Genomic DNA, 24,204 nt, shown 5'->3' with positions numbered 1-24,204 from the left:
TAACACCTTCTCTTTGCAAGTTTGAGAGAAGCAGCTACTGGGTTTCCTTTTGACCATCCTCTGGAGATAAGAGGCAGAGGGTAGTGCTTCCTTTGCACCTTGTGGCTTGAGTGAACAAATAAATGATCAGCATCAGAAATGAGCATTTAGAATGAAATCCCAATGTTAGCTGGGTGCGGGCTGGCTGGGATAACTCCCCCATCAATTCTATTGATTCCTTTAAGGTCACCAACGCTTCATAACCCCACCAAGAAGGCCCAAGAGAAAAAGAGTCATGTGGCTGCCCATTAGCCAGTTTAAAGCACAAAACAAGTGTCTGCAGAGGTGCAGTTAGCTTCCTGCAAGCTGCAGCTCCAAATTGGTGTCGCCCCAGTCATTTCCGTCCCTTTGGAGTGTGAAGTCAGAAAAGCGCAGGCTCCGCTCGGGATCACAGAGATGAAGAAAGAAGCCTGGGAGGCAGCAACGTCTTATTCAGACCCAACATGGTGTCTTTCCAGGTCAGAGGTAGCAGAGAGAAAAAGACTAAGGGAATAGGCTTTTGTAAGCAAACAACCGCTTTCACTACTCCAGGCCAGCCCCTAAGAGCCTTCTTTGGGAGAGTGGTGGCCACCTCCATGGCAGCAAGGCTGACTGCATTTGGCATTCATGAAAACTCCAACAATGGGGGCATTCACCCTGGAAAGCCTGGAAAGAGAAATACTGACATTCATAAAAGAAACAGTGGGGGTGAAATACCCGATGGACATAAATGCCCATCTTTAAGCCTAGAGTTCCTGATGGTATTTCCTCAAGTGTTGAGTTTACAGCAGCCCTTCTCAGAGCCTTCATGCGCTAATATATCACTTATGAATCTCCACAAGGATCACAGTGTCTATGGTGTCCCAAGCTTATTTGGTGAGTGAGTCCCCTGTCATTACATGTCCCCTGCCTGTACAAATGCAGGAGGACCAGCTCTGATCTGTTGGCCCCCAGAGGAGGCCACTCAAAGAACCCCCCACTGCTTCTGGCATTCATTGGCAATTGGGAGTTCACACAGAATCATCTAGGGGGCTTTGAAAACATCCAGATGCTTGGACCCCTTCTCTACCCACAGAATCAGAATTCCTCGGCTGTGGCCCACATACAGGGTGGTTCAAGAAACTCCACAGCTGATGCTGACTCAAACTCCTGGCTGGGAAACAAGGGCTCCTCAGATAAAGTCCAGATGCTTCAGAAGGGCAATGCTAAGGCTTTCAATAACTCATTCATAATTTCACAAAAGCCTCCACGAGCAGCTTCAGATACCAGGAACTGCTGGTGTGGGAGCAGCCCCTAGTCTGCCTTCCAGCATGACCTTTTCTAAAACCAGACGTCTAGCTCCCAACAGTGTCTTGGGCATTCCTGTCCATGTGTCTCTGCTCATCCCTGTCCCCCATCCCAAAGCTCTTCTCTCTCCATCCACGGGGATCCTGCTCATCCTTCCAGACTGGGGTGAAATGCTACAATCTTTAATCAAGTATCTCCAAGTCCCCTCTCTCTGGTCCTCAGTTCATCCCTTTGAACCTCCTGTGAGCCTTTCCGCTTTCTACCCTGTATTCTGGAAGCATTAGCCAAGTAGCTACAGTTAACGTGACTAAAACAGTTCCGAGTCACATATGTTTGAGAAGTATGAATCTCAGAGAGGATCAAACAGCACACAGGTTCCCAAAGTTATTTGGCCATGTAACCATTTCCCCATCCTTCTGTTATTGCTGCTGTTGATTTGTTTTTCCCTGAGCATCTCAAGGGACCCTCATTGGGAAATGCTGCCTTCTAATTATTTCCTTCATTCTTTCATTCAACACGCACTCCAGGAATATCAACAAAGTGCCAGGCATCATGCTAGGCACCCTCACATGGTTTGTCTCACGAGCTTTGCTGAAATAACTTGAGAAGTGCAGCTGTAGCTTATCTATGGACCTATCCCTCCGGTGCTGTCCACAGCAGGTCCCCTATCAATCAATATTGATAAGAACTTAAGCCAGTGACCAGTCTGGTCCGTGGGGACCTATAAAAACAACTCCTGTGACATGGCAGAATGTAAATCACAGCCTGGCACAGGATTCCAAGCATTTGGGAGGGCAGATGGTCTCCTTCACCATGGAATCAGGAGAGAAAAACTTTAACAGGAAATCCACACACAGGAAGAACATGGTTCTGAGGACAGAGTGCATGATTAAAAAAAAGTGCTCAGCTGGTTACCGGCAGAACAAGGACTCTCAGATCACCAGGCTCCTCATGACAACATTATGCTGAAAGGCACAGGATTTTAATAAAGAAAAACATAGCAGAAACTGACAGCTAGATGGTAATGGATGGAGGAGGCTGAGATGCAGAAGCATGAAGTGGGTGCTGCTGTGGCCAGGCCTGAGCTGTGGAGAGGCATGAGCTGGGTCATGTGGCCACGCAAATCTGTGGCCTGCTGAACTGTGGGAAGCAGAGTGGTGGGGCGGGGGTGAATGTGCTCCCTGACCAAGATGTAAAGCACCTGCCAGAAGATGGACAAGTGACAACATGAAGCCCAGAGTCCCCAGGGCAAGTCAGTTTTGGCACCAGGGCTGGCACATCCTCTACCATTCAGCAGCCAGGGTGCCAGGAGCAGACCCTCTCCAACACAGGTAGTCACGTGTGGGCTGGTGGTGGCACTCAGGACACCTGAAGCTCTTGCCAAGTCTACGTCCATGGATTGGTCAAACACAGGCCAAAACCCTGAGTGGGAAGTAGGGGGCAGGGGAGCTTTAGGGAAAGCGGCAATCCATTTACTCCCTCCCCTATCACATAGCAGGCACTGAGCACCTGCTGTGTACCAGGACATGAGAAAAAACAACTGCAGTCCCTGCCTTCATGAAGCGTACAGAGTAAGTGAATAAAGGACAATTATTCACACATATAAAGGAAAATTATGATGTGCCTTGGAAGGGGTACCACCAGGTCAGGAAGATGTTCCTAAGAAATGACACATGAGCTGATGTCTGAAGATGAAATGAGAATTCCAGTAGAGGGAACGAATGCAGAGTCCTAGGAGGAAAGGAGCCTGGGGTATAGGAAGAACTGAAAAGAGGCCAGTGAGGTGGGTGTGGAGGGAACAGGGCATGACTGGCAAGAGAAGGGTTTGGAGGGACTCAGAGACCATGGAAGGACTTTGTCTCCATCCCTTAAAGCAAGAGGCAGTAACTTGATCAGATGTGTTCTGAAAAGATCACAGCATGGACAACAGCCTGGAGGGCCCAGGGCATGCTGGAGTGTGGAGTGTTACCTTGTTAATGTTAACAAGGACTCTCAGATCAACAGACATCAAGGGCAGGCTGGAGAGAGACTTGGGTGGCAAAATCAGCTGAACTCCAGGATGGACTGCATTGCTGGAGGGGAGGGGAGGTTACAAGGACCCAGGAGGATCTCAACTCCTCAAAAGGTGAACCTTCTCTAGAGCTTGGGCTCTGCATGGCCTCTTTTGGAGGCGGGGAAAGGCTGAGCAGAAGTGTAAGTTTCTCAGACACAGGAAGGGCTTCGTTACATGGGCCCCAGCCTGATTCCCTTTCTCCTCTTTTGTCAGTTTATGAACAATTTAGTGAACCCTTACAGGAAACAGGGGAAAGAGCATGGGATTTGGAATCTGGAGAACTAGGTCCAGCCCAGCCACGGGAATCTAAGTACCTGGTTTAACATCACTCACCCCTCCCTGTCTCCCCAACCACCTGCCAGCTTTGGTGTCCCGATCCCTAATCAGGACAGAGGTTAGTAACATAACCACCCCATCAGCCACCTGTGGGGGCCAAATGGGAGGTCGACGCGAGAGCTCTGGAAATCATAACTCATCTCCTAGATTTGGGTGGTGGCTTTAAAGACTCTGAGCCTGAGGCCCCAGCCCTGCCCACTCAGCTGGCACCTGCTATCTTTTCTGGGACAGGAAGAGACCACTTGCAGTCAGCATGAAGCGCTCAGTGACAAGAGTGCTCAGCTTTTGATTGCCCTCTCTTTCAGTGATCAAAGGCAGGACTCTCCCTTTGGATTTTAAACCTCTGGTGCGGTTACACTCATCCCAGCTAGAAAACCTGGCAGAGGGTCAGGACAGGCCAATGGTTGCAGGGAGTTGGTTCTTCCCTTCCTTTTAGGCTGCAGCTGTGTCTGGAAGACCCATCTTTTTAGGGGACACCTGTGCTGTTGCAGCCAGCAGCCGTACTTCTAGTACACTCTGCTAAGAAGTCAGTTAGCACCTGCTGACGCCACTTATTCTTTAAGAGAGTGTCCGTTTACTGTCAGAAGTGGCAGCATAATGCCATGGTTAAAAAGACAGACACTGGAGCCTTCGCCCGGGTTCAAATGCCTTTCCTTTCCATCTACAAGCCTCACTTGCCTTACTGGTAAGTGGTACCGATGCCTCCTAAGGTTACAGGGATGAAATATGACAGTGCACAAAAAACAATCATTACCTGCTATCTGTGCATGTGTCCACGTCTATACATACATGCAGGCTTGCAAGAAAGTATTCACTTATTACTTCATTCAACCAGTATCACCTACATGCTATGCACTGCTCTGTGCATTGGAAATGAACAGATGAACTGCAGCTTCATCCCTGGAAAATGCATAATCTTTGGACAGATACAGACAAGCAGAGAGACTGCCATGGTAATGTGTTCCCAGGTGCTTTGCAGGGATTCTGTGGAACTCAGAGGAATGCAGCTAACCTAGCACTGGGTACATAGGGGCAGGTACACAGAGGGGCTTTGGGGGGCTTCCTGGGGAGGTGAGAAACAGTCCAGCCCAGAAGTGAACTGAAGGAAGAAGGGCATTCCAGGGAGAAATAGCAGCAAACAAGAGACTGCCTGATGCATTCCAGGAACTGTACAGAGCCAGAGGGAGAAGGCAGATGGACATGTGGCTGCAGAAGAGACCCTCGTCACGTCAATCAATGCCTCTCAGGGCAAGAGATGCCGGAGACAACTTACAATGGAGCACAAAACTGTGGAGATGATATTTAATACACTATCTGATGATGACACTGTACATATGTCTATTACAGTCCCTGAACTTCTTCCCTCCAGGTGTAGCCTCTCACAAGCAATTCTGCAAGTTCTGAGCATTTGCTAGATTCAGCACACTAGGTGCAGTCTTGCCCACACACGGCTTACCAGGTAGGAAAGGGGAGGAGAGGACACAAGAGGACGAATGTGAGGTGTGTAAAAAACAGGCCGTCCAAAATGCAAGATCAGGGAGGAGCAGAGCCAGAGCCAGGTCTTAAAGGAAAAGTTATTTGGTGGCGCAGCTGAGAAGTAAAAATGTGCCTTGGCTTGGCCAGCGCCCACATCGGGGAGATACTGGAGTTTAACAAACCCAAGCATTTGTTCATCTGCTTCCTGCATGGTAAGATGGTTATGGGGCTGTTGCTATAAGATGGGGACTTCCAGGCTGACCTGGAGCAAGACTCCGGGCTTTCCGTCTCTCAGCTTTGGATAAGGGTTGTAAACCCAATTGATGGCTGACTGTTGGAAGCAGACCTCTGTAGCCCGCTTTTTTTAGGGGAATGTTCTGAAAATCGAACCACAGACTCAAACCCCCATATCACCAGAGCTTGGTTTTCTCATCTATAGACAGGAATAAACAGTGATACTGACCTTACACAGCTTTGGTAAAGACTAAACCAGACACCATATGTGAAAGCTGAGAGGAGTTAAGTGATGTGGCCAAGGCTGCATGATTAAGAACCGACTGAGCTGGATTTTAACCCAGGTGGGTTGGCCTCAAAGCAGACTGCCCCATTCTCTCCTAGGAGCAGGAGAAGACTCTAAGTTCCAGAGAAGAGGGGGCTGGAAGGGCTCTTCCTGGCATAATGCCAGCTCTTCTCAGGGGGCCTTTGCTGTCTGCAGAGCATGGCAGGGGGCACAGATTGATGGCCAAAGAAGAAACCCATTTGGAAGCTCAAACAAAATGGATGAGAAATTGCAACATAGGGGTTTTAGGAGCAATGTCAGTTCTATGTATACATGCAACGCCGTTCAGCTCATTGAAACCCACAAATGTGTAACACACTACATGCATATAGCACTGCATTTGCAGCGTGGGTTTTCCAGGATGCAAACTGGATGAAGGGTTTTGGAATGCCAGGGCGCACTGCATGGTGCTTTTGGTGAAAAAGCTCATATAGCAAAAACATGTGTCTCGCATGGAGAAATAAATCATGTAAACGACTGTGGCCCCACTTCATGCACTGGCACGTGTGAAATGTGTTTATTAGCATAATAGCTCATTTCACTGTATTTTGGCTCCTAAGGAATCTTGCAGAAACACTTTCTTCTTTTCCTGTTGAGACATCCTTTTAGTCCATTATGGGCCAATTGCCTCTGGGAATTGTTAATTCTAAATTAAAATCATTAGCCATCAGAAGCGAAGCCTGTGCGTATACAGATCACAATTTGTAATCAATATGGCCTCGCGGGTCCCAGACTTGTCTACCTGACTGTGTACTCAACGGCTCAACGGCAGCTCACCCAGTGCTTGCTTACCTTGTCATTGCTCTGAGCTTGCCTATTGCACCCTAGTGGAACATAAGCTCCAGAATATAAGTCAATTTAGTCAAGGCTGTGCTTAGCACCGAGTAGGGTCTCAGTAACTACCAATGGAATAAAACAAATGAGTTAATGAGCGACTGAATCATGACCCAAGAATGCTTAAGCCATAGCAGGGCTCAAGACTTGGCTCAGCTCTGCCGCTGACCCTTTCCTCACCCGTGACTCCCAGCCCAGGAGCGGTGGGCTTCTCTCTGCCTCTTTGCTGCATTTCTGTAACCACCTGTGCTGCTTGTTATTGCGGTTCTCAAAACACTGGGCTGCCTTTGCTGACTTGCAGACCTGGTCCTGTGTGGGATGGTGAGTTCTCTGATGGCACTATTGTATCTTTTTCATGTTTTTATTCCCAGAGATGAAAGACAAGTGATTACTAGTGCTGCTTTTACAATCAGAGCCCTAGGGAAACAGGGTCATCATCCCGAGGTGGGGAGCAACCTGGAAATGCTGTAGTCGCCCAGGGCCAGGATGTCCTTTGAAAGCCACACTCTCATGCCTGCCCACTTTATTCCTAGGGGTCTAGTTACCAGGACACTTTCTATGGATGGCTGTTCTATTAGGGATGTCGCAGGCATCACTCTCCTGCTACTAGGGTAGTCGCAGGCACCCTCCTTGCCTGGGGCCTGCTGGAAGTCAGCCTATTTTATTAAGCACACGTACATGAGGACGGGGGCATTCCAACCAAGGCAACCTTAGAGGACACAGATTGGCTGGCCTTCTCATCTACCAGTGCATTCTGGAACTTAAATTTTATGGATGATTCCAAATTACAGCATTGGTAGAAACCATCATGGAACATGGGGCCAGACATAACATTACGATATTAAATTTGTCTCTTTTCAGAAATCGCACAAGTTCTTGAGGTTCCTCATGGACTAACAGGTACAATTAACAGACAGTCTTCTGCAGCAGTGCTTTCATTCTCGACACAGCACTGGCAGTGAGGACCTGTGTTATTACAGTTTTACATTCGTGGAAAAGAAGCAGGGGGCAGTTAATGATCGCAGGGCTGGTGAGGAACAGAACAGGGGGCTGAGCACAAAGCAGTTCAAGCTTCTCTCCACAAATCTCTAGCATCTCTATGGAAGGCGCACATTGTTACACAGAAGTTTAGTAAACAGACTTTCACTGCTAGGAAATGTCTAAATAAAGCACAGGAGGACTGCATCTGCTGCTGTGGAAGGCTGGCCCGGCTAAGTGCTGCATTCCTGCACAGAGGGGACTGACCATCTCCCTTTTGCATCCCAGCTTCCCTGGGAAGTAGTGCCTGACCTTGCTCCTGGCTGCATGAGCCCACTCATTTCTAAAATCCAGCAGGACGTCAGGGGAGCTGAGCAAGGAGTCGTGTGCATTAAGGAACCTCACACATACCTCGCCTGATAGTCGCCGAGCAGCTTCTGAGACTGCCAGGCTACATTCAGCTCCTTGTCATTTTCCTCGTCTTTAAAGGATTGTGCCGAAGATGGAAACAACTTGGGCGGTGGTGGCGGCGGGGGGGCGGGGTTCTCATTCTCATTCTGCATCATTGTTTGTGCTTCACCATTTTGTCAGAAAAGTTGCACTTTTTTTCTTTAAAAAATGATAGCAAGAGCTTTGCTGCATCCTAAAGTGTGACTGTGTCATTAAGACTGGGTTAATATTTCTTTCTGCAGGAAAACATCTCTCATCTTTAGTGGAGACAATGAAAGGACAAAGTGAATGTAAAGAAATGTACTTTGAAGGTGGCTTTTTTTTCTTTTGAGATGAGAGTCTTGCTGTGTCACCCAGGCTGGAGTGCAGTGGTGCGATCTTGGCTCACTGCAACCTCTGGTGAGCTTGAACCCAGGATCAAGCGATTCTCCTGCCTCAGCCTCCCGAGTAGCTGGGATTACAGGCACATGCCACCAAGCCCGGCTAATTTTTGTATTTTAGCAGATATGGGGTTTCACCACGTTGGCCAGGCTGGTCTCAAACTTCTGACCTCAAGTGATCCACCTGCCTTGGCTTCCCAAAGGGCTGGGATTACAGATGTGATTACACCGGGCGCGGTGGCTGGGATTACAGCCACCGCGCCCGGCTGGAGGTGGCTTTTTAAAGAATGCTGATATCAGGCAAAGGAAGCCAACTTCAAAATTCCTCTATTGCTTCCAGGTGCTTATAGGTGGCCTGAAAGAATTCAAAAAAGCTCCACAGAATATTTTGCTTCCTTCTAAAGACATTTATGTTTATTAAATGTCAGGTCCTATATTAACCACTGGGTCCCTTTAACAAATGGTAGCTACTTTATTTTTGTTTTTATTAAGCAAGTCAGGTTATTTACTTCTCAGGAATAAGTTAAGCACCTGGCTGGTAGAGGCCAGCCATGCAAGCCAATATTATTCTGCCTCCACCAAGTCCCCAAGCACCCCAGTCCTGGGTGCCACCCCTTCACTCATCACCCCCATCCCAATCCCCCTACTGTTCTGGGCAGAGGCAGATGAGGCCACCTTTACCTCTCAGCTGCTGGAAACAGGAGGCACTGCTGTCTGGCTCCAGGGGGTGCCTCAGGACCCCGTTGCTGGGCTTGGGTCTCTCGTATTCTCTTTCGGAGAGCATGGCCTGCTCGCTTTCCATGGCAGGGTCTGAGTGCGGGGGCAGGGACTGTGGAAACCCAAACATCAAGAGGGAAGAGAAGAAGAGTAAGGCACCGCAGAGCAGAAAGCCACCCCACCAGGCTCCGATCCAGCGGGGGTCGTCCGGAGTGATGTCCAGGTTACCTGTAAATGGAAAGAGCACAGCTTAGTGGAGAAAAGAAGGCTGGACCACTGGGGATTTTGCTGAGAATCTGAATCCGCTGAACAGAGAGGGCAAGGGCTCTAGAAATGACTTGCGGTCGGGAATACTGGCTGCCAGGCTATGAAGCCTATTGTTCCACACCAGCGGTTCTGTTTCTCTCAAAGCCGGAGGCTGATCACATTCCCTCCTTAATTTTCTTGTCTACCCTGTGTTTATATCGGTCTAAACAAAAACAGTGAGAAGCCAGACGTTCTCTGAATTTAGGCTAAAACTGGCTTGGCAGCACTGCCAAGGTGTGCTCAAAGAAACACAAGGAAATGTTTATTGTTCAGAGGTAGATTTTCACCAGGTATATTCACTCTTGGCTTCCAAAAAGCAGCTCATACGAGATCCCACTCAATGCCCCACTCACTTTCTTAAATTAGGTTCACAGCTCATAAGCGGAGGCGCACAATAGGGTTTTAGAGCAGGGCCTCTGAAGCCAGGCTGCCTGGGTTGAAGTCCTACCCCCTTGTCTCTGTGTGACCCTAGGCCAGTGGTTTGAACTCTCTATGCCTCAGTTTACTGATCTGTATAACATCTATGATGATGGCAGTACTTAGTGGGAAGATCAAATGACCACACCAGACATAAAATGCTCAGAAGAGTGCCTGGCGCATGCTTGGGCACCCAGATGATGGTAGCCTGTTATTTATGGTGAGGGGCCTTTGTTTCCATGCATTAATTAATTAATTAATGCCAACTTTGTTGGTGGCCTGTGGTTTGGCACCAGCTCTCTAATACAAAGCTTTGCAGTCAACTCATGTGCTTAAAGGTGCTGTGCATATGGTTTGGTGGCACTGTACCACTATTTCTTTTATTGTGCCAGCTAAGTCACAAGAACATAAACTTCAGCTTACCCTTTGGTACAGTTTTTTTCTTTCTCTCTCTTTACACCTGCCTTGTACAGCACGGCTCCCAGGTGAGCTGCTTAGAAATGTCTCTTTGATAATAAACCATGCCCCTGGAACATGGAAGGAGAACTGGGGAGATCTGGGCAATGGTGTATGAGGTAAGACCAACAGGGCTGCAGGCCTGGACCAGATGGATGGACAGCTCTGGGAAAAGTAATGACCGCAGACACCAGATGAACACTTCAGCATTCATAAAATGCTCTCCCTGAAGACTCCTCAGCTAGCATTAATGATAAGGCCAGCCATCATTTATTGAGGGCTTCCTCTGCACCAGGCATTATGCAGAGCACATTCTTAACTGTTCCAGCCAACCTTCCCCATAACTCTACAAGGCAGGACTTTTATTATCTGTTTTCTATAGATGGAGAAACTGAGGCTTAGAAAGGTTAGGTTCCTTGCCCACGTTCATGGGGCTGAAGAACGGAACACAGGTATACACATGCCAAGGTCCACGCTCTCACCTTTCTGTTCCACTGCCCCTCTTCAATGTCTGTTTTTGGGCTCTCTATAGGGCCCGAGGTGAATGATCAATTCCTGCTCTTTGTGCCATGAGCCTAAGGCCACCAGCTCTTCCAGTAGGTAGCAAGTGGCCTTTGGAACCCTGGTAGTCACTGTCCTGGAGATGCTGACATACACCCAGCGCAATAACAGCACTACAATGGACCAGATGTTTCTGCATAGCTACATGCTGGAGAGGGGACAGTGTAAGCCTGGAGGACTTGGGGCCGAATCCCAGCTCTGCCACTTACTAGCATGTGACACTGGGCAGATTACTTACCCTCCTTGAGTCTTAGCTGCAACATTTGCAAAATAAAGACAGCTTCAACCTAGAGTGGTTGCAAGGATGACAGGCAACGAGCAAGAATCACCTGATGCATAGTAGGCTCTTTGTATAGAGAGTAGATCTTGATATTCTCACTTTTATGTACATATATGTATATAAATGAGAATCTCAAAATAGGGATCTTTTTAAAAAAGGGTACAGCATGGGAAAACACAAGGTGATCTTGAAAGCATCTTAATGCAAATGAGGGAAGACACAAGGAAGTGAAATTGCCTCTGGTAGCTGAACAGGAATATTTTCACTAGTCACTTACTGTGTTTCTTCACCTGCTGCCAAGCAATGAATGAAAACAAAAGACAGCAAAAGGGAGCTGAAGTATTTCCCTCCATTGTCTCCAGGCTCCATAAAGGGGGAATTGAAAAGCTGGCAGATGTGAGCAGGTAAAGAGAGAGAAATCCTAGCAGTTGTTTGGGGGAACAAAATTAGAAAAGTCATATTTTAGTTAGGAAGTTAGTGACTCTGTTGTTCTATGTGTGAGAAAACAACCCAGGGAGAGGGATGGCGATGGGGGAGGTGGTGGTTTGTGTGAACGTGTCAACTTGCTCCCTGTAGGTATGTGTATGTCTGGGGAAAGCCGACGCTGGCTCACAGTTTGAAAGACGGGGAAGGGCACGTCACCTGTGTCAGAACCAAAGCCTGCCTGCCACCTGGGCAAGGACAGGAGACGGGGCCTGCGTGAAGGTGGTGGACAGCAGGATTCTGTAGATCCAAGACACTCATCACTGACTATTTTGGGAAGTATTGATTTTTTTTCTCCATTTCAATTATCCGGAGCGCTGTGGCAGAGAGAAATAACATGCTGAGGGAAACTGCTCAGCTGTGGAGTGTGCTGCCCTGAGGGCGGGGGAGGCTTTGGTGAGTTTGATCTGGGGAAGACAGCTACTGGATGGACCTGTCTGAGAAATGTCTTGCCTCTGTCCATCTCTATAACAAATACTAATTTTATTTTCTTTTGAGGTGGATCTCGCTCTGTCGGCGAGGCTGGAGTGCAGTGGTGTGATCTTGGCTTACTGCAACCTCCACCTCCTGGGTTCAAGTGATTCTCCTGCCTTAGCCTCTCAAGTAGCTGAGATTACAGGTGCCCACCACCATGCCCGGCTAATTTTTGTACTTTTGGTAGAGATGGGGTTTCACCATGTTGGCCAGGCTGGTCTTGAACTCCTGACCTCAGGTGATCCACCCGCGTTGGCCTCCCAAAGTGCTGAGATTACAGGTGTGAACCACTGTGCCCAGCTAACAAATATAATTTTTATGAGGTATTTTGGCTAGTTTTGGTGAAAAATCTCCCTCCACCTGTTGGTAATTGTCCGTCAATGCTCTACAGACACTGTTTCAGGACTAGGGATATTGAGAGAGAGTTCTCTGTGTGGCTGGAAGAGGACGGTGTGGTAGATGTTATCAGTGTCTGCATTGGATCCTCTTCCTCTGAGGACAAGGAGGATGACACCTCCTCACTCTGTGAAGTTAGGTGTAACTATAAGCCACAGAGCTCTGCCTGTGAAATGTGAGCAAGGGGACATATATCACTTCTGTGTGGAAGTGTGTATGAGCTGGTACATGACTCCACCCCCTCTTTCCTCCTAAGATGGTATCTGACAGGCTACAATAAATGAAATGTCCCTGTTGACCTGCACTGGATGTAGCACAAAGAAGAAAGAACCCTTTAGTATTCTAAGCTGCTGAGAGTTGGGAGCTGTTTGTTACCGCAACATAACCTAGCCTACCCTGACTAGTACAAAAGGTTTAGGAAATAAAAATCCACGTTCTATAAGAACAGCAGTCTCAGGCAGGCTTGGCATAGCAAAAGTATTGTTTTAGATAAAAGTAGGGAGGAAGGCTTGAAAACCTCTTTACTTCTCTATTTGGTTCTAGTTAGTGTCTTAACTTTAAAAAAAAATGGCTGCAGTTTCAGCCTTCTGGCAAGGGCTGCTTTCAGTAAGATGCCCAGAACAAAACTGAAAGCACCAATCTGTCTCATTTACTTAGATGCATTCAATTGCCAACAAAACTAGACACATGGATGAAGAAAGATGTTGAATAAAATGAGGTAGAGACAGTATCCCAGGCTGAGGGAACAGGCTGAGTCAAGGTGTGGCACATTCCGGGGACTCTAAGTAAATAGGCTCAACTCCCTCATCAAGCCACTAATCTACCCCGTGGTCATTCCAGATGATGAGAACAGACGCCATTTCATCCTGAGGGAAGTCTGGTAAAGGGGACAGGAGAAAAGGGTTGCAGAGTAGAGCAAAGAGCCATATACACTGGGTGTACCATGAAGTATCTGTCATGAAGCCAGGCACATCTTGGACTTGTCTTGACATAGGTGTCAACAGGCATAGAAGGTGTTTCTCCTTTTCTAGATCCATTTTCCGTTTTTTGTTTTGTTTTGTTTTGTTTTTTTCAGATGGAGTTTCACTCTATTGCCCAGGCTGTAGTGCAGCGGTGAGATCTCAGCTCACTGCAACCTCCACCTCCTGGGTTCAAGCAATTCTCCTGCGTCAGCCTCCCAAGTAGCTGAGATTACAGGTGCCCACCATCACGCCCGGCTAATTTTTTTGTATTTTTAGTAGAGACAGGGTTTCACCATATTGGCTGGTCTGGTCTCAAACTCCTGACCTCAGGTGATCCACCTGCCTCGGCCTCCCAAAATGCTGGGATTACAGGTGAGAGCCACTATGCCTGGCCTTACAAGATCAATTTTTCTAACCCTTCCACTCTTTGTATCCGACTTTTGGGTTGTTCTTATTTGTTGCTTGTATTGGGTAAATTGAGAGCTGTTGACAGCTGTTTGCTCTCTCTGTCAAAGGTCAACTGAACTAGGAGGCTCATGGAGATTTCCACCCATTTCCAAGATCAAATGAAAAGTCACTGGAAATACAGTTAAACCAGTTTAAAACTAACCAACCAACCCACCCACACGCTCATGAGGATACTTGAGATTGTGAGAAGAGGAGATCAAAGCAAATTGGGGACATTTACTTCTTATTCCTGGGCCATATGGACTTTTTTTTTTTTTGTAGTTCATTTACCCATTTGTTTAACCTATGTTGCCAAACTTTTGCTATGGGACTCAAGAATTCCAAGAGTATCATTAAGTTACAAACCTAATTAGAAACTGGAGACAGGAAGGGGCTAAGGCTGGAGGGTGGCACTGAACATCTAGAATCCCAGCCATTGGGCTAATTAGCCCAAAATGAAGGAATCTAGCAGTAGCAGCCAGCCCTCAGGATGGCAGAGCAGGAGGCTCTCAGTCTGTTGACCTTTTTTGTGAAGCAAACAGATGGCCACATCTTGTTCCAGCTGCAAACGCCATGCAGCCTTCTGCGAGGCCGGCTGGTGTGTGCCTCAGGACAAGTCTGCATGGATGTGCTGGTGAGGCTAGGTCATCTCAGCAAGGCCTTTGTCCATGGAAGGGAGCCGCCTTCTGGCTAAATTCCTGGAGATGTTTCAGGGAAGCCAGCTGTTCGGTTAAGAGTGGGGCTTTGAGGTCAGACAGGCCTGGGGATGAATCCCTGCTCTATCCCTAGCTGTAGAAACTGTTAACCTCTCGGATTTCTTATTATAAGTATTTATTGTGTGCTTACTATACGCCAGGCACTGTGCTAAACGCTTTGCATGAGTAACTCATGCCATCCACACACAGACTCAGGATGTGTGTGCGATGTCCCCAGGATCACAGAACTCGTAAGGGGGTGTAGTCAGGATTCAAATGGAGTCTGATTCCAGTGCTTGAATTCTTAACCACTGCATGATAATGCCTCACCTAACAGTAGGATCTACACTCCCATGAGAAAGTGCTGAGGCTCCAATGAGGCAATCTATGTATAGCTTTAAGAAGTGACCAATTCATGGCTGCTGTTACTACTAATCTTTTTCTAATAAACCCACATAGTTAAGGTTGGCCAAGGCAGTGATTAGATATGTACTCTGCTACTAAGTCCGTTTTTTCAAGGTCCTGTTCTCACCTGGGTTTCAGTTAACAAAGAACCTAAAAAAGAAATTCTGGAGGCACCATCATTTCTTCCCCCAGCTCTCAGGGGAGGGATTTATTCTCCCTGAGCTGAGGAGCAAAGGGAACCACGTAGCGATCAAACATGGATGAAAGGCAGCAGCGGAAGCAGCCCATGTCCAAGTGGAGCCAGCTGGGACCTCCAGGCAAGGTGCCCCGTGGGGGCTGTCACCCCAGAACTGGCCCATGTCTACAACCAGCCCTCCTTGGCACCCCAGCTGCATCTACTCACAAGTTTCAACCAGGCTTCCTCACTGGATTCTCCTCTCAATGCTGGCACCAGGCTATGTGGTGGACGCCGCCTTCTCTCCTCCATCTACCCCATAACGAGGGCCCTCTGTTGACCTGCCTTGCTCCTTCCCCACAAATTTTAGGCTGCTGCTTTTCCTGGACCCCAATCTCAGTGGGGACTTCAGAAACATGTGTCCACGTGTGTGGCCCTTGCCTATTAATGCCTACAGTAATGTTCCCATACATTGGACAGCCCTACAGAAGAGCACTGTTTTAGGAAAGCAAGGAAAAGATAGGGGAGGCCCTAAAGCAATTAAGAATCCCCTCCTCAAATACAGCCCAAATCCACCTGCAGGCGGCAAGTTTCAGTCACAAGACTAGAAACAATAAAAACTGCTGGCAACTATAGAATTCTATGGCTGACTCCCTAAAAAGGATAAATGATATTCTTCTGCCCTCTACCGGTAAAGAGCTGCACCTCACGGTGCCTCCGGGAAGGACGCAAACAAAGACCATGACTGACAATGCACCTTGCATTCTTTGGAAACAGAAAGGGAAGTCCGCTATCAACTTGGTGGGGAAGGCTGCCATCAGCGAGATGCCCACACGGGACTGAAAGGAGCCCACCTGCCTTACATCCATGCAGGCACCAAGTAGCCAATGAGCCTGGAACCATGGATCACACCGCTCCACCCTGGGCCTTAACGGGCAAACAGAGATGCCGAACACAGTAAGATGGGAACAGCATTCCAGGCTGAAGGAACAGCCTCAGCAAATGGAGGGAACTGGGAGTGGATGGGCTAAGCCCCCTCCAGCCATCTGTCTACCCGCTGGTCATTTCAGGCACTGAGAAAAGGTGCCGTTTCATTCTCCTAAGAGAGTTTGGTGAGTGCAATCTCCACAGGCAGGCTCAGGAGATCTGGGTTTTATAGAGATACATTCCTTGGATTGGGGACATCCCTTCCCCTCTCTGTGACTCGGTTTCCTCATTTGTAAAATGAAAGAGATGGAAAGGAATGATGTCTGAGGCTCTTTCCAGCTCAGATATTCTGGTCATTCGCAGGCTTTTGGTTCAAGGCCACCACTGATAGCACTGAGGGCAAAATATGCTACCTGGCCACTTTGCTACCCTTCAAGGTGGCTTCCCCATTGCATCAGGAGTATGCCTCCTCTCTATCCCCTCTGCTGGCCCTGTCTTGTGCTGCCTTGGGTGCAGTGGTGGAAGCTGGCCTGTCTATACGAGCAAGATGGAAACTGACTCACTTCATGTGTCCTGTGTCTTCCCAGCCTACCTGTTACCACACTCCCTAGGAAACGGGTTCAAAGGGCCAGCCGACGGCTGCAAAACACCAGCACTCAATCACCTTCGGAACAGACTCAGCACTTTAAAAGTATAAATAAATAGGGCTGCCTCTGATTTTTTTTTTCCACTTGGAAATTTGTAACATCATTAGCTACAAGTAAATATATCAGTAGGATTAATGGAGTGAATCACAAAGTGACTTGGATTTAAAACCACATTATTTCTTTGGGGTGAATTAGTAAATTTAGCATCGTCAAGAGATGATGGATTGAGAACCTGGGGACTGAGAATTCTTATTGATCCTGAGGATAGATCGGCATGAGAAGCAGAGGCTGGAATGGCTTCTCACCCTCTGTTTTCAGAGAGAAAGGAAATACGGCTTTGCTGCATGCTAAACAACATGGAAATATAGTGTTCCTTTTCAGACACAAGGTAGAGATGTGACAGCACATGGTAGGCAATGACCCAGACGGTCCCCTAAAGTCCCTGCTGCCTGGTATTCTGGTCCTTGTGTAATAATCCCTTCTCTTTCGATAGTAAACCTGAACAAGTGACTAGCTTCTAACAAACGAAATACAGCAGAAGTAATGAGATGTCACTTCTGAGATTAGGTTATAAAAAGACTGTGACTCCTGCCTCAGGTGCTCTCTCTCACCTTCTCTTGGGTTGTTTGCTTCAGGGGTGTCACGGTGAGGTAGTCCCCTCCTGTGGGCCCATGGCAGTGAGCTTGGAAGTGGATCCTCCCCAAGCTGAGCCTTGGGATGATCCAAGACCAGGTTGCCACCTTGCAACACCTTGACTGCAGCCTCATAAGAGACCCTGAGCTAGAACTGCCCAGTGAAGCTGCTCCTGTATTCCAGACCCACAGAAAAAAATACGAAAAACAGTATGATAAGAAATGTCTGCTGTTTTAGGTCATTAGGTTTGGGGTTATTTCTTATGCAGCAACAGGAAACCAATACACCACGTGACTTGCTTTGGTTAATGAAATATGAGGGGAAACATTGTATGTCATTTCTGAGTAGAGGTTTCAAGGGCCAGAGTAAAACTGGTTTCCTGTCTTGGTAACTGTGCAAGCTGGGGTCAGGATGGAACTTCTGTGGGCCTGGGCCTGGGGGGCTGAGAATGCTTATCGATCCTGAGAGTAGATCTACAGGTCACCACGATGAGCCAAGTCTCCCTGACCCTGACACTGCTGACCTACACTGTACATGTAGTGTGACCAAGAAATAAACCTTAGTTGTATAAAAACACTGAGGTTTTGGGACTGTCTGTCACCACAGCATAGTCTAGCCCATCGATCTAGCATCCCATTCAATCCCACAATCATGGATTGGAGAACTCAGGGTATTCTGAGAAATGCACTTGCACTTCCTGCTAAGAACACAGGTTCTGCTTAAAATGGTTTTGAATGTGGATATTTCCTCACAAAGGCCACCACAACAGTGTCTTCTAAAAGGATGTTCCAATATTCTGTCTCATTGACCCCATTCGTACACTTGCACCTCCAGAACACATGCTCCAACTTTTAGTTTGGAAAGTAGGATCCTCACATAGGTTAATGGGCCCCCACTCAATGAGCATATGCCAAGCATTTCTACACAGACACTCTCATTAAATTCTTATTTGCCAGGCCGATGTAATTATTGTTACCCTTTATTTACAGATAAGGAAAATACAGATTTGAGGAGTAAAATCAGCTATTGGGGGTTATTCAGCCTCTAGGTAGATGTTGGCAGAACCCAGACTTGAGTCAGGCCCTCTGAACCAACACTCATGTTCTTTCATCTAATCTCGGGTGAGCCCCAGCTACAGAGGCAGGGGCATCAAGACTGTCTCTTAGCAAGAAGGTTTTAGAACCCACAGGCTGAAGCCGCATTTATGAGGGAGGAAACGCTTGTGGATGGAAGGTAGACATGGAGATATATTCCTTACTTGTGTCAATGAAGACCGCATCCACGTAGATTTTGGTACAGAAAGAGCCCAGGATAAACCCGCAGGCTGGTCCGAATACCAGCATCGTGAACAGGATTCCTGAAAGAAGATGATGAAAAAAATAGATCACAAAACAGAAGCTATTCGATGAACAAAATCACCAAAGGTCAAGGAGATTATTTTACACTGATGAGATGAGATGACATTAGGAATTCATCTAAAAATCCTAGAGGGGAAAGCCTGAATTTCTAATTTTTGGAAACTCTATGAAAGCTCTGTATATTATGCTACAATTCTACAGTATTTCGGGTAGGTTGCTTTGAAATTTGTGTCCCTTACTTCTAGAGGACTTCACCACACATCAAACATATTAAAATACATCCGCATCTATCATTAAATATTTTTTCTGCCATCCACACTTTTGAAAAGACTTTTATAATTTTGCTTTTACATTTACTTACTTTTATGTAACTTATTTAATTTATGGTTGGCTAAGATCCCTTGACACCCACTGTGCAAACTCAAGAATTTTTTGTGAAGTGAGGATAATTTACGCCACAAATTATTTTCAAATATAATAGAACGTCTGAGACTCTGAAATTCAGCAAATAACAAAGTTCACACAACGGTAAATATCTAACATTTAATTACATATTTATTAATTTCAATTCTTCAATTTCTGTCCATGTTTTGAAGTCATTATCTGTTTCCACTGTTGTTGTGGCTGCTTGTAACAGCTGGTCAGGAATTAAGTGATTCTGTAGCACTTGAGAAAATGGCAGGCTCTGGGCAGTGCTTAAGTAACTGATCGATACAATACCTGGTATTTTACACAGAAATTTTAGGACATTCTGGGAAAAGTACTGATTCCAAAACTCAAACCCACAGGCTGTATCTATTTAAATTTCAATTTGGTAGACATTTCTTGAGCACTGACAGTTCTCCAGGCCCTGGAGGCAAAAATAAGAGTCCAGAAAGTGGCCCTTCCCTTTAGAAGCTGGCCATCTGATGAGGACAGTCAGTGCATGGGTAATTCCAGGCCAGGCAGCTCCAAGGCTGGGTGCTAACAGGCCACACAGGCACCTGGAGAGCAGAGTGAGAGATGAATGTCACTGCTGGGAACCTAAGCCCAGTGGAGGGTAGCTCTCCAGCCTAGTCTGTTCATAGGGGTAGACCAACTCACCCTAAATTCTCTCGGTTATGTCATTGTGGAACCAATCACATATTCATCCATTCAGTCAAGTTTTACTGAGCTCCTTCTATGTGCCAAGTACTATTCTCAGGGTTGGGGATTCAGCATTGAACCAACCAGTAAAAATCCTAGCCTCGCTGACTTGAAGGTTTCCCTCCTCCGAACACATTCATTGACTTGGAGTGGGGAAAAACAACTTAAACTACACAGAGGAAGGCAAATGGTTTTTAAATACCGGGCAAAGGAAGCCACGTAATATAGTTTGCATGTTTGTCCCCTCCAAATCTCATGTTGAAGTGTAATCCATAATATTGGAGGTGGGGCCTAGTGGGAGGTGTTAGATCATGGGGGCAGACCCCTTATGAATGGCTCAGCACCGCCCCCTTGGTGATGAGTGTGCTCTCACTCAGTTCACACAAGATCTGATTGTTTAAAGGAGTCTGGGACCTCCCCTTCTCCCTCTTGCTCTGGCTCTCGCCATGTAAGGTGCCTGCTCCCCCTTTGCCTCCTGCCATGATTGGAAGCTTCCGGAGACCTTCACCAGGAGCAGATGCCAACAACATGCTTCCCGTACTGTCTGCAAAACCCCGAGCCACTCGAATCTCCTTTCTTTGTAAATTACCCAGCCTCAGGTATTTCTTTATAGCAAGGCAAGAATGAACTAACACACATTTACAGACAGGAACCCAGAACCCTGAAGCAGTCACTTGAACAGGGCTTATAGGAGATGTTTGATGAAGGAAAGAATGAAGAAAATGTTTTATATCAGAGAAACAGGGCTGAGTCCACCCTCAGCAAAATCCTACTTGGATGCGAAGAAATCTGGAAGTTCCACTGTTTCCAAATAGTCACTCCACGGCCAACCAGAAACTGTAGAATCTTATTTCTGTTAATAAGCTGCATTTTAAAAAATGAAAATGTGTCACTTTGGAGAGGAGTGACGTTCACATGATCAGCACATTATCTCTGGTTTGTCATAACTTTAAGATAACCAAGCTCACAAAGTTGGGGGCAGGGGATGTTACTGGAAAAGATCTTTCGAGAATGGGCTAGAATTAGGGGGCTCTATTTAGTGGGGTTGTGGTTAGGGAGCAGAGCAGCAGGAAGAGGATCTGAGAAAACAGCAGGAAGTAGAGGGCATGGAAAGCAGTTGTCCGAGTCAGAAGCGGCACCCACGCTAGACCAGAGAGATTCCTGCAAAGTCCTGAAGCCAGTCATATCCTCCCATCCAGGTTGCAGGCTGTGGTAAGCCAGCAGTCAGAGTTACGGGCACTCTAGAGATGGCTCAGCAAACAAACTCACTGCTCAGGCCTTCCCAAAAGAACAGGACACAGAGCACAGGGATACAATTCTCTTGCCATGGGTGCTGTGCCTACCCTTCTGACTCATCCGCTGTGACTCCCGGCACCTCCCCCATCACCCATAATCATAGCCCTTCTTCCCTTAAATAAATCCCCCAAGCAATGTATTCGTCACTGATCCATGCCCTACAGACTAAGGAGAATTATTATTAATACTTAATAGGTCAAAGGACCAAGCCTTCAGTATCCTTGGAAAAACAGAAACAACCAACAAGCTGAAGAGGTTGCATCGAGACTGTGCTGTTACCCCCATGCTTGGGGACAGTACAGTTGAAAGTGAGGACTAGCCAGACATCATAGCACAACTGGGGTCCCAGGCCTCCTGCCCTCTTGCAGAAAAGGAGGGGCGTCCCTCAAGCTGCTGGCCTCAGCTGTCCACAGGAGCCCCACAGGGCCCAGATGGGCCAGTGAGTGGGGATGGTGGCTTGAACAGGGAACAGCAGGGAACAGCAGTGGCCTGCTGTGGAGACACCACACCCTGAGGCAGCCTCTCCACCAAATTCCTCTATGAGAAGGTGTGGGTTTCCAGAGTTTGAATTGTGGCTTTTTCAAGGTCCTGTTCTCATCTGGGTTTCAGCTGAACAAAGATAAGCTAAAAAGGAACAGGATGGAGTTGATAGGACCCCATGCCAAACACCAAAGACATTGTGCACATGTATTTTGGTATAAACGGCATCTTCCTCCTCAGGTGCAACCTCTGGTCACTTTTCTATGTCGCTCCTCGTCACACGGACCTCAAGGTAAACCTCCACCTGCAACGCGTTCTCGAACCTTTTTCAAAGGACAGTCCGGTGGTGGGACGTGGGAGGGGCCTTCATGCATCGGGAAGTGCCTTCAGAAATATCTTAACAACTGAAACGAGCAGCTTCAGAGGGCCCAGATATGCAAGGCAGGTTCTGAGCTAACAACGGTTATGCTGAGCTTTCTTCCTTGGTTTCCCCCTTAATTCATCCTGCCAGGCTGTGATTTTGTTCTTGTTTTGGCAAAGCCAGCTCGAATGTTCTGCCTGAATGGAGGAGGAGCAGATTGCCAGGTACTGAGATGCAGGATCCCTGTGGAAGGAAGGGCCAGCGCCTCCAGGTGCAGAACCTTCTGCAGCGGCCCGGTGCTGCCCCCTGCTGTCTTCCAGGTTCATGTATGTCGGTGGGGAGGAGAGCCTGGGATTCCCTAGTCAGGGAGGCCTGAAGGCTTTCTGTGCTACTACCCTGGATAATTGAAAGCACTTTACATGCCTGATCTCCTGGAAGCCATTCAATGGCCCAGGGGGAAGTTTACTGGGCCTGTTTCACAGCGGAAAAACAGAATCTTAGAGTGGTTCAGCACCCGGCCCCAGCACGTTGCTAGAAAGCAGCACAGTGGGAAGGATTGCCCGGGTTTTCTAACCCCCTAAGAGAAAAGTCCAGGTGAGAGTATGAACAGCCTGGGTTCAAATCCCAGCTCTACCACTTCCCAGCTCCATGAACCTTTGGGCAAGGTATATTTAACCTCCCATGCCTCAGCTTCTTCTGTAAAGTGGGGGTAATAATAGATCGACTTCATGGGGTTGTGGTGAGGATTGAATGACCTCCTATTTGCAAGGCTCTTAGAAAAGTGTCTGGCACACAGAAAGACCCAGGGAAGGGTTTGTTAAATAGATGACACCTGTGACTCTCCTACAACAATGAGGGCTGGCACCCACCTGGGTTCCCAGTCCTTCTCTTTCCAAAGCTCACTAAACCCTCCATACCTCATTTCTTAAAGCTATCTTTGGGGGACAGGGGCTGGAGCTGGGAGCCGGCCAGGCCCAGGAAGGAGTTCTTGCTGGGAAACAGCTGTAATCTCAAGCCTCATCAGCATCCAGACTGACTGGATGTCCGGAGTCCACCCCACTGATCTGCTGCTTGCCAAGCCAAACATGTTGGCACACTGGGTTGCCAGCCCGACCTCCCAGGGATGAGATGGCTGGACAAGGGGACAAGGGTTTGAATGCAGTGCTCCCCTGCATGGTGATCTGGCTCTGGCATTCTGTACACAGGCCTTCAGTGAATTAGCACAAATCTTCAGTTTACAGACTGTGCTGGGACACCATTGGGTACTGCAGTGAACTCACAGGGGTAACGCAGAATATCTTGAGTTTCTAATGGAAACACAGCAATACCTGACATCTCTTGGACATGTGAATCTACTATCCCAAGGTAGCCTATGGTGTCAACACTGGATTTCTTTCAATGACATTACATCTTTGTGAGCTGAGTTTTCCATAGTTGCTGTGAGAAAACCAAGTGTGGAAATCAATATGCACAGAAAATGAGGGTGGCAATGTCCAATCTGATTCCAAGGTTTCAGAAACTGTGCAGTTGCCAACAGGGACACACATCCCATTAGTAAGCGATTATGATTAAAAAATATATATTTTTTCTGTTGATATGTATCATGGTTTTCAAGCAGCTACTCTATGTTGTGAGGATAGCAACACTTACTAAGCAGTATGAGCCTAACTGCTTGATAAACAAAACTATTACGTATTTCTTTTGGACTCAGGACGCTGTGAACCAAGAAAGTTTGGGACCCTCTGTTGCAAATTTGCCTGAGAAGCTTATTATCTCAACTTATACCCAGATGATGAAGAGTTTCTGCTCATGACAGATTAGTCTAGGTATACACTACGGCAAATTCCTTAAGAAAACGACCTCCAGCAAGACTTCCTGGTGGTGAGTCTGCCTTTTCCCGCACTATATAATCTTTAAATTTAGCACCAGCCACCTCTGGACCCTGGGGAAGAAAAGATAACTCGGACAAGAATTTTGCCCTCAAGAAGCTTGCTGTCTTATTAGAAAGACTTTCCACCACTCTCGGTCAACAAATACCCACTGAGAACCTCCTACTTGCTAGGACTATGTCAGCAGCAGTGAACACTATGGGACATAGCAGTGAACAAAACAGATGAAAACCTCACCCTTGTGGAGTTTGAAGAATGGCAACAAACACAAATCTATCACATGATATCAGGAGCAGTACCAAGATGAGAGTACATGATGGTGAGGGGCTAGAGGAAGATCCCA

General features: G+C 47.3%; 1 protein-coding gene across 6 annotated transcripts in view; it reads right to left on the bottom strand.

The window, feature by feature from the left end:
- The window catches only part of SLCO3A1 (solute carrier organic anion transporter family member 3A1), a 320,979-nt gene that overhangs the window by 58,471 nt on the left and 238,304 nt on the right, over nt 1-24,204 (bottom strand). For all 6 annotated transcript variants that reach the window (XM_034939452.3, XM_034939450.4, XM_034939451.4 and 3 more), the window contains 2 exons: nt 18,611-18,709; nt 9,053-9,316 (listed from right to left, as the gene is read on the bottom strand). In XM_034939452.3, coding sequence (XP_034795343.2) covers nt 9,053-9,316; nt 18,611-18,709 — 363 coding nt within the window. The remainder of the gene's footprint in view (nt 1-9,052; nt 9,317-18,610; nt 18,710-24,204) is intronic.

The sequence above is a fragment of the Pan paniscus genome, chromosome 16 (genome assembly GCF_029289425.2).
Source record: "Pan paniscus chromosome 16, NHGRI_mPanPan1-v2.0_pri, whole genome shotgun sequence".
In the NCBI taxonomy this organism is placed as follows: Eukaryota; Metazoa; Chordata; class Mammalia; order Primates; family Hominidae; genus Pan; species Pan paniscus.
Note: the sequence above shows the minus strand (reverse complement) of the source record. Positions and strands in the feature narration are given on the sequence as shown.